Source organism: Acyrthosiphon pisum, chromosome A2 (assembly GCF_005508785.2).
Source record: "Acyrthosiphon pisum isolate AL4f chromosome A2, pea_aphid_22Mar2018_4r6ur, whole genome shotgun sequence".
NCBI classification, from domain to species: domain Eukaryota; kingdom Metazoa; phylum Arthropoda; class Insecta; order Hemiptera; family Aphididae; genus Acyrthosiphon; species Acyrthosiphon pisum.
In genome coordinates this window covers 103,570,847-103,581,992 of record NC_042495.1, presented here as the reverse complement: position 1 = coordinate 103,581,992, position 11,146 = coordinate 103,570,847, and the positions used below count along the sequence as shown (strand labels likewise).

The window sequence follows — 11,146 nt, the reverse complement described above, 5'->3', positions numbered from 1 at the left end:
AATATATTTATAACTATGCGACGTCAACGTGATATAGGTACACAGGTGTTAGCTGCAGTATAAGACGATATTACCACCGGAAATTATAAACCTTAAAAATTGACAAACAATAAATCGTTGATTAAAACATAGTAGAAATGTATGATATAATCCAGGCATGTCAAACGCGGGGCCCATGGCTCATTTTTTTATGGCCCACGGATAGCGATATTAAAGAACAATTAATTAAAAAAATTATTTAATATAATATATAAATTTAAAATATTTAAGCGAGAGGTATATAATATCATTATTCATTATGTTACATTTCTGTCTTATTTTCCGATAAATTAGCTGTAATTGAACAAGTGTCGTGAGCACAACCCTACCATACCTACAATTTTTTTTCGATACATTTTTATGTGCGGCCCGTATAGTAAACCATTCAATATAATATTTGGTCCAGTTATTATACTTTGAGTTTGGCATGCCTGAATTTTAATCAGTGGCGTAGATGCATCTAGGACGGCACGAGTCGCTAATCCGTCGACAGCTAACCGATTTACATTTTTCGTCTATTCTCTCAATATTACCTATTATCGTGCTGAATGATAAATAATATCATTTGGGCTATTGTATCAAATATAATATCTGTACCGATATTATGTTAAAATGTTAAGTATAATTTACTGTTTGTTAATAATAATAATAATATTAAAAATGAAATATTTAAACTAAATTTTAGGAGGTGGTAAAAACTACACACTGGCCAATTATAATATGTCCTCTCGCTGCCATTTTTCGTCAGCGAATCGATAATAATCACAATGTCGTTATCGCATACCATCGTGGATATCTTAATAGTATAAAAAATTTGATCCGTTCGTGATTTTTATGCGATTTAGATGTACTGCCGGTCCTTGCACGTGGCTCTGCAGTTCTTCATGGTGGCCAACTACATGTGGATGTTCTGCGAGGGACTGCACTTGCACATGGCTCTGGTTGTGGTGTTCGTCAACGACGTGAACGCGATGCGCTGGTTCTACGCCATCGGCTGGGGCGTACCTGTCGCGCTCACCGTCCTGTACGTGTCCTGGAGGAGCAATTCCGAGGACACCGCACAGTGAGTGCACCGACAAAGTCCATCGTTATAATTGTCGAACGCGACTATGACGTTTCTCGAATAATTACCATACCACACGATTTATTCGCATAATATCACGAACCCGCTAAAATTGTGAACACTCGTGCAATATTTGGTCTGCTCCATTCTGGCGGGTACTAGTGCAGCTGAAATTACGTCAATAAACCTCCTCGATACCATAGAATCGCGGATTAGATCACCGTTTCCATCGACAAAAACAAAATACACAATGTTAATAATAATATAATATTATATATGTGTCAGACAGTGCACTTACGGACACGAGCGAGTGTCTTTTCGTGGTATTGGAATACCATACCCGGAACGTGCGGTCTATATCCTGTAAGACTTGCATAACTATGTTAATTAATAATTCCGCTTCTAAAATATTCACGTGGTACAACACACGTGTCTCAAAATTCCACGTATACCTACGTCGCACGGAAACGAAATTTCCAAATATTTACTCAAATTTATAGAGAACAAATCTTTATGTATCGGGGTTTAAAAAGTCTTCCGATCCCACCTTAAAACGAATTCGGGCACAAAATATAGGTAACGTAGATGATTTATCGTGGGTGGTATGTTATACTCGCACTAGGGTCTAGGATTATAGGAGGTATCTCACGTCTTTAAAACGAAAGAGATTGCCACGGATTTATATAATAATAATAATAACAATAATATGAACATAATATATATCGATGAACGCGATCAGAAGAGTGTGTTAGTGGTTTCAAGTGGAAAAAAATGTATTACCGTGCGCGAGTGTGTGTGTGTGAATTAAAAAATTAACGGACGTCAGTAGTCAGTCGATTTATTAGTTGACACGAATAATAGTTTCCGTCTAGGTCATCGTTGCGAAACTAACATTACGACCATACATCGTGCGGAATTGGTGTCTCCCTCTCAGGTATAAGGAATTTACTCGTAGATATCGTGTAGGTGTAACTATTATTTATACATACATAATAGCAGTTACTGTTTACTACACTTTCCTCCGCCCCTAACTATTTACTCTGACGAATCTCCTCTGACCACCAGAGCCATCGTGCATTGCACACACAGGGACCAAAGTTTAAAGACAAATTAATATGCACTAAATAATTGTGTTCGACACCTTTCAACTCTAATCGGATTGTCGTTTTTCGCGATTCGAAAAAAACATCGAATACCTATGGATTTTGATAAAATTACAAATTTTTACACTTTCATTCTAAAATCATATATATATACTGCCCTTGTGGCCTTGTGTTAAAAAAAAAACACCGATTAGAAGGCCATCGATTCACAACAATATATTTATGTCACGCAGACATTTTCAAAGATCACTCCCGACGTAATCTCGATCCACGATAAAATAATAATACAGTATATTCTACAAACATAACCAATAAAACAAACAACTTTTAAACGCGTCATAATATTATCGTAACATGTTTGTGTTTTTAGGTTTTATAATAAACGGAGAGTGAGTGATAAGTTCGTGAGTTTGTGCGAGCCATATGGACTTACAAACAATAATTCAGTGCTAATTACGTAAATAAATAATATAAACAGGGCTTATGAATTTATATATTTTTCTAAAATAATAATCTGGCGACACACGAGCGAGGGGAGTGTTTTAAAGACCATGTTCGTTTTATTCACATTGTAGTTACATTATTACTAAGTATTTTACAACATATATTATACTTTCAACTTACCTACCTAATGGCGAGAAATATCACAATACTGTTTAAATATGTTATATAATATACAACAACATGACTACCGTCGGTTGTATCAAGTGTCACTCAGTGTCGGACATTCCAATATTTCATAATATATTTAAAAAGAACATAATAATATTATGCATTATAATAGGAAAAATATATTTGCATAGAAGCAGTTATGCAAAACGCGTACATTAAAAAACAGTAACAATATTAAACTTATTTTGGCCACAAAAAAATGAGTTGAGGTGATTGAAAAAAAAAATTTTAAAAAACAATAAAACATTTTGAGCGACAGTAATACAAATGTGGTTTCTAATTTGTTCACGCGCTGGTTTCACCTATACTGACTAATAGCTACTTATATACTTATAAATTATGACTAAATCTAATACTCAGAAGCGTTTCGATGACGGATAAACGTGCAGGTACACGATTACACGATTATGATGTGTTAAGATTAATAACTTTTCACTTTGCGATTGACGTGTCATCGGATAAAAATATAATATTTATCCGAATTAAATAGCATTTTTTGATCCAGTTCGTCCATCATCGACAATACTATCGTTCATATAATAATACATACGATGATTCACTAAGCACATGCTCATTTAATTTTATAACGACAAGAACTAACTTTTTATTGATAGTATTTATTATAATTTTATAATTTTTTTATTAAACATTACTGAATATTACACACTTAACATACAATTTAATTATCTAGATTTTATATTAGGTACATCATTTTGTTAAGTCTTTAAAAGCAAAACGATCAGTTTTAAATAATCAATTATTGATTATAATCGTTGATACAAAAATATTAGAATGATAAATTCATAAGTCAAATGTTTAAATCAAAGTGACAATTAACAACATGATAGAAACTAGAAATTACCATTTGAGTGACAATAAGACAAAACAATTTTTTAAGTATCCTTAAATACCTACGCTATAAATATTTTAAATCAAAAATGATTTAAAACATACACTGCACATATCTAATATACGAATAATAGTTGAAAAAAATAAGGTGAGTGTGTCTATAATATGTTGTCAAGCAGTGGTGTGTATCATAAAACAAATTGGCGTTGCTCAAATAATTTTAGGTGACCTACGCCTCATAATACTGTTATACCGGCTTATAAAATTTCCAATTTTTCTTTTTTAAAAGCACCCACCCACCCATATTTAACTATTTAAGGTATTGCCTGAGCAACACTTGGACCCTATGTTACATGCTACTGTTTTCAAGTATAAGTAACATTACATGTTTTATAAAATTATAATAAGTTATTATGATTTCTTTGAAAATTCTATACTGAAAGCAGACAATTTGTACACATAACTTACTGCGCAGCGACGACGGAGTCTCATAAAAATATTATATTATATTCAGACACAATATTTGATTATTGGTTTTTTTTTAATATTTTTACATTAGTTTTGTCATAGTTCGCGTGTATAAGCTCCTATCTGCATACTGCAGACCCGGCGATGGTCGATGGAGATGCAACTCTGTTGAGGAGGTTAACGGTTACAATGACATATCTGTTACCAGCGTAAATCTAAATTGAAAAATTAAAAATAACATTTGCCCTTTGCCCTCGAGTACCTGCAGCGTTTAACGACGTTTCCATCGCGATCAAAACGTTCGGCAGACTACGCTGAAAACCGCACTTAAAATAAAGATTTATACGACCTCGTCTAAATGCTAAACTCACTGCTCATAACCACGGTTAGACTCTAAAGTGCATCGTTTACAGAACTGCATGCTATACCCAGTTAGAAATAAAAACTAGAGTCTTCCCGGTATATGCTTGACCTATATTCGGATCACTCTGCAGTATAGTATTACTGCAAAATAGATAGGATACTACTCTACTCCGTAAATCTTAATAAACATTTCTTTGAAATCGTATAAAGTATAATATATTATATACATATATTGCTGTTATTTTGTTAAGTTATGTAAGTAACTCGCACCTTCCTATTACAGCAGGGGTTTATTTCATGAAAACATAATTTTCGAAAAGAAAACGAAATACTGGGACGATTGACAAACCGACAAACCGACAAACCGCTCTGTAAAAAAATGTTTCAATATAATTTTATTTTATGCACACTGCACTGAAGACCATTTGTCATCTGCAATTTTCCAGACATCTGGTTAAATAATTATTTTTGAATATTGCTTCAATTTTCTTAAAGAACACCAAATTCCCCGTTTCTAAGTTTGAACAAAATAATACTTATTTATTTATGTTTTACCATACCATAAAACAATATAATTATAATAGAAATCTTTTATGATCTTTTCGTATAATACGAATAAAAGTTTATCCGGTCAACATCGATCTTAATTTTGAACACTTATTTAAATCAATATAGACACATATATATAGAATATAGAATATACATAGGTAATATACATTTTTAGTACTAAACTTGTCAAACAATATAGTTGGCCGGGACTCGGAGCTGTATACATTAATAATTAATATATAATATTTAAAACCAGATTCGATTGCACGCCCACGAGATTTTAATTCGAATATATATTTTTTTTTCATATTAAATTGTCATTGTATACAATTTCAGTAGTGTATTTATATTTCCTACACTATCTATGTAATATTATAATTTATAATTATTTACATGGTTATTTTATACAATTTCGGTGTCATAAAGTGCACAAAACTCCAAGCCCTGGTGTACATTCAAAATGAACGTTAAACGTTCATTAAATATGCTAAATACAATATAAAGGAACAACAAATATTTTATTATACTGATTACTCGCCACATCACTAACTATCCTTATTTAAACATCATTTGGCACACATAATTTATCTCGCGTTCACTGGCATTTCTCGCACCAGTTATTCAATGCGGAACAATGGGCCACATTTTATCATAGTTATCAACTGTTACTTATTATATGAATACCTACATTACCATTATACCGAATTTAGCGTGAGTCCAAATAAACTAACATTCCTGTGGTCGAATATAAATAATCTATAACTATTGCAATAAAGAAGAACTCGAACCCAAGGTCTGTCCCAGGCTCTCACGAAATATTTTTACAATTTAGATACGTCACCGTACTATTGCAGACATCAGTGTTTATTTCAGAGGGTTGATGAGGGGGGGGGGGTCACACCGGAAAATTTTTTACACCACCTTGAAAATATATTTTTACTTCCCTTCATTATTTACCTATGGTGTACCACCTTGAAAATGCACAATCCCCCCCTCCCAGATAGAAAGTCTGATATCAACACTAGCTATTTGTATACAATTTCAACTAATTATCGTGTACGGACTTACGTATAATAACACCTACGATAAACCTCACATGTATTATAGTTTTCTAACGTAACTGCGGATTATACCATCATCGTGGTCAGCAAAACAATTAATACAAATCGTGATTTTTAACATAATATTATATGTTATCACTTAAAATGTATAGTGTACTTATAATAATTATATAAGATTGACACAAACCGTAATACCATTTTATATAATAAGAATAATAATGTATACTATAATATGTTTACGAAACGACATAAAAGATTGAAAAAAAAAACCCGTTTGTAATCATAACAATTAATGAATCGCAGGTGTTGGATGCACGAGAGCCACTGCCAGTGGGTGCTGACCGTGCCGGTTTTCGCATCCATACTGACCAGCCTGATGTTCCTGATGAACGTCATGCGGGTGCTGCTCACCAAACTGCATCGGAACTCGACAAACCCGGCGCCCATCGGAGTCCGGAAGGCGGTCAGGGCCGCGCTGATCCTGGTGCCCCTGTTCGGCATCCACTACATCCTCATACCGTACCGGCCCAAGCACAAGACCACCGTGGAAACGGTTTATCAGATATTTTCCGTAGTGCTGGTGTCGACCCAGGTGAGTGACGCACGGCTGCCGTCGACAGTGCGCGCCTGCATTTCAATCGCCACCGTCAAGAATTTTGCAAAAATAATATATTATTATTGCACCAATGTCTGGATACCGTTGAGGTGCACGAGTATGGATATCGGCCGCGATCCGCGAAAGGTGCATTTGATACATCGGAGTCGATCGGCGACCTCAATATCGTAGAAACCGAGCGAACGAAAACCGTTTATTTATCGTGTCACCGAGAAAAAAATATTATACGGCCGCGAACACTGCGAATCCTCGCGGATTCGAGGTCTATCCATACTCGTATATCCATGTCACATTATTATCAATATTATCTCTGCGGTTGGATGCCGGGCGTAATCAGTGTCGGGCAAAAAATCTCCGAGGTTATTGGCCAATTATTACGATGGTTGAAATTGCAGAGACTGTTCATTTGTAATCTATATATTTCAATAAGCTACGTCGTTCGTTATAATACATTCAATGAATTTTCCAATACTAATAATAGGGTTGGATTGATGTGTATTATAATTGATGTTAAAATAAATTAACTTTCGTTATAAAAAAAAAAATAGTTGGCAAAATTAATATCAATAACTCCGTAATTAAATATTAAATTATTGTCCGTGGTTATTTTTGTTAAGCTTTATTTTTCCATTAATTACTAGTGGCTTCGTCCCCTGCTTTCCCACTGGTTTTGCCAATCCCTCTGATGTTATTTTTAAAATGCTTTTTAAGCTCCGATAATCATAACAGTATAATATTATTTGGTTTTTTTTTTAAATCGTTAGGTATCTATTTATTTATTTGATTGCCATACCAATTATAAAACAATAAATAATATTTTAATACATTTTTTATACAATAGAGTAACACAATATTATAAATAAAGTGATTATTATATTATATTATTGCCTCATTCATAAATCATATGTATTATGATAGGTATACATAATTTTATTTATTCTTATAAACGCCATTACTGTGGAGTTTTTTGCCCAACACTTAGTATGGGGTGCTCAGATTTTCTAAAATAAAAATTTAACAAGAATATTTTAACCTCAGGTCAATTGACTTCAGAAAATACAGCTTGACGGGTTTTTATGACATTTGGTGGGACGCGACGAAAAGACCCGACTAGCCAAAAATAACACAAAAGTGTTGTTTTTTTTTAAATTTTAACCGTGATAAAACCGACGGTCGGTCGGATACGGGAATCCATGAACGTCTGAGCACACCCCTGGTAGATATTATAACCACCGCCGACGCAATTTTCTGACCTTGCCGTTTTTTGCCGTGTTCCGCAGGGCCTTTGCGTGTCAGTGTTGTTCTGTTTCGCCAACGTGGACGTGCACGGAGCTTTTCACAAGTACATTCGAAGGATCAAGAGACGTGGCACCACGCACACCAACGTCACGGGCACTACGCAACCGGTCCAGTCGCAGATAAGAGACGCGGTCGTCTGAACAGCGTCGGGAAAATTTTATATCATGATATATTACACGTATTATATTGTACAGGAAAAAAATAATATTAATGTCGTAACGCGTGTTGTGTGTGTCCTAGAGTTGAACGTTTTGCAAACATTCGGCAGAATCTTTTCGCGGCAAAACTTGTATGCTTCCGGTCCTCTGGAAAGAAAAACAAAAACCCTTTGAATAAACGATAGTGAATTAGTAGAGAGCCATTGTTGGCCAACATATTATTATTATTATTATATCATATGCGAAATGATTTTTTTTTATCGTAAAACGGTAATTTTCTCACTCGTTTTTTGAAAACATTTCGAATATTATGAATTCGTATTACAGTAAATAGAAATTAAATACAAAAAGAGTTGTTTTAGTCACCTGGGTCTGCTGATCTTCGGTCACCAATAGTCGTGGGTGGTGTTGCGGCGAGGAGACGGACGTGCCTCTCATGCAAGGATTCCACGACCCGTTCTTGTTGATCCAACAGTGTTTCCACCGTTTCTTCATTTCGGAGAGTACCTGCGAAAAACAGAAAACCATTGTTATCCGATAGCAAATGTAAATGTGTATAAAATGATTAATTTTTATTATAAACGTCGTCGCCGTCTTCACCTCTCCATTGCAGAAGCAAAACAACAGAGCCACGCACAAACCCTGGCACGAGGCGACCACCGCGGATGTGACCTGGTACACGGGTTCCCAGGAAGTGCCGGGTTCCGGTCGGAACGGCGTAACGATGTACTGGAGCCCGAGTAGAGGTATCAGGATGAGCGTGGCCCTGACCGCCTTTCCGGTCCTACTCGACGACGCTGGCGCCTTGTCGTAGCTGTCCACGCTGCAGTTGTTTCGTTTGAAGCTGTCGGACACACCACACACGGACAAGTCGTATTATTTGTGGTTAAAGTCAGCGGATGATAGCCGCTTTTGCTACAGACGCCGGACCAGACGGTTTTCAGACCGTACTCACCTCCGGAGGCTGAACGACTGCGCCCGTTCCCTGGGCGCCACGTGCTTTGGACTGGACATGGTGATCTGCCGGGCGTGCAACTTGACCAGCAACAGTCTGACGATGTTGATCAGAAACACGAGGTTGGCCAACATCGACAGACACACCGGACCCGATAGTATCCACGAGTAAAGAGATTCGTGTATCCAGCAACTTATGTTGTAAAAATAGATAAATATAGATAAATAGATGAAAAGCCATGTATATTATATTATAATAGTATTATGTACGAGTAGTGATAGCATGATATAAGTGTTTTGGTGAATATATAATAACGTGTATTACATGTATGATAGGTAATGACGATACAGTTAGATACTTTGATATGATGTTACGACTTGAAATGAAAAATATAAAGTACGATTTAAAAAACCGATAAAACTAAAATATCTATTTCGGTTCAAAGCCTGATTAAAAACAATGACTTACATTAAACAAATCGACTGTTTTTACATTATATTTAATATTATTGTCTGAATTGTCTACGCAATGTGCAATTAAACATTTTATATTACATTTGTATTTTTTGTTTCAAGACGTTAAAAAATTTCACTATAAACGTATTTCTCTTTTTTCTATTTAAAAAAAGTATTTATAGTCATTAAAATAAAAATTGTTTCAATCAATTACATTTTTATATTTTATATTATCTTAATCAAATGTACCCTTTTTTTTACATACATTTATGATACAAAAGTCAGAGTGAATGTTAACGATACGATAGAACAATATTTCATGTATTTATAATAAATCTTACATTTTTTTTCACGAAAACTGCTTGTTTTGTACACATACGTTGGTATTAATATAATTCTAAAAAAAAATTACTTCCGCCATAATATGTATAATTATTAATTTATAATATACCTACCCAAGTATTATATTAACTCCTTTTATTGTTGTTATTATTACTTAAACCCAAGCTAACCTCGTTTTTTTAATAAATATTTAACTATTTAACATATTATTAAGTCATTACATTAAGATTAAAGTATGTTGTAAACAATTAATATAATAACAATAAGATAATACAAACACTGTACCTGCTGTATGTTATTTAGCCAATTTTCACTTTGACAGCTGATACACTCTAACATATTGCGAAACAAAAAATATATTTCGATATCTGGGTGGAAAACTATTTTTGTTCTCTCTCTATATAATATTGAACACAAGCTGTTTCAATGTTATTTGATGACGATTTCATCTCGGAAACATATTTTATTTATTGCTTCCACGTGGGAATAATATTATACTGAATGTTACATGAATATTGAAAGCAAACGAAATACAGCAAAAAGTCAAAATGGTATACATAATATACGAACTTATAGGTATGCATTATTTTAGCGAAAAAATAAATAAATAGTATACGATATATGCACACTACATGTTTTTATGATAAAACATACCTTCGTGTATTTAAAACGAAATGATTCCAAGTCTTTCGAACCATTATGCTTTTGAATAATAATATTGTGTCTTGCAACAAAATTACGAGTTCGCAAAGCTATATTAGGTACGATGTTTTATAAGTTGATATATTTTTAAAACAAATAATATTGTAAGAATTTTGTTTTAGTATTGGTTTTAAGTTAGGCACAATACATAATGCAAAATAATACACAGTATCATGTTTTGTAAATAAAAAATATTTTTCAAGTTAGATTAAATAAGAATATGCGTAGACATTATGTTAGGTGGCTGTTCATAACACTTTTTTGGTTTTGAGAAATTATCAAATTATTGACATTAATAAAGTAGGAATCGAACGCATTCAAATTTCAACTTGAATGATATCCAAACATGTATGGTATTACTCAGTGCTCGACTTGGCAAAATTAAAGTAGGGGGACTCTGTTACTTTAAAAAAATGAGCGTCCCCATATCACTTATTAAATGTTACTGAGCC

General features: G+C 34.0%; 2 protein-coding genes across 2 annotated transcripts in view; one reads left to right on the top strand and one right to left on the bottom strand.

Annotated features, from left to right (window-relative positions):
• Positions 1-698: 698 nt before the first annotated feature.
• LOC100168906 (calcitonin receptor-like) lies at positions 699-8,253 on the top strand. Its single transcript, XM_016805885.2, has 3 exons — positions 699-1,102; positions 6,471-6,759; positions 8,064-8,253. Exons 1-3 carry the CDS (start codon positions 885-887, stop codon positions 8,220-8,222), a joined length of 666 nt encoding a protein of 221 aa, XP_016661374.1. The 5' UTR covers positions 699-884; the 3' UTR covers positions 8,223-8,253.
• A 4-nt stretch (positions 8,254-8,257) lies between these two features.
• Positions 8,258-11,146, bottom strand: part of LOC100160028 (calcitonin gene-related peptide type 1 receptor) — a 69,139-nt gene continuing 66,250 nt past the window's right edge. Inside the window, exons 9-12 of the mRNA XM_008186614.3 lie at positions 9,196-9,387; positions 8,841-9,084; positions 8,607-8,747; positions 8,258-8,387 (exon numbers count right to left, since the gene is read on the bottom strand). Of these exons, the coding sequence (XP_008184836.1) occupies positions 8,319-8,387; positions 8,607-8,747; positions 8,841-9,084; positions 9,196-9,387 (646 nt within the window). The 3' untranslated portion in view covers positions 8,258-8,318. The remainder of the gene's footprint in view (positions 8,388-8,606; positions 8,748-8,840; positions 9,085-9,195; positions 9,388-11,146) is intronic.

Bases quoted from the DNA above. Each gene is read 5' to 3' on its own strand.
- LOC100168906 (XM_016805885.2), top strand. From the start codon at position 885: ATGTACTGCCGGTCCTTGCACGTGGCTCTGCAGTTCTTCATGGTGGCC. The intron at 1,103-6,470 runs GTGAGTGCACCG...AATGAATCGCAG, and splicing joins AATTCCGAGGACACCGCACA to GTGTTGGATGCACGAGAGCC. The intron at 6,760-8,063 runs GTGAGTGACGCA...CGTGTTCCGCAG, and splicing joins TAGTGCTGGTGTCGACCCAG to GGCCTTTGCGTGTCAGTGTT.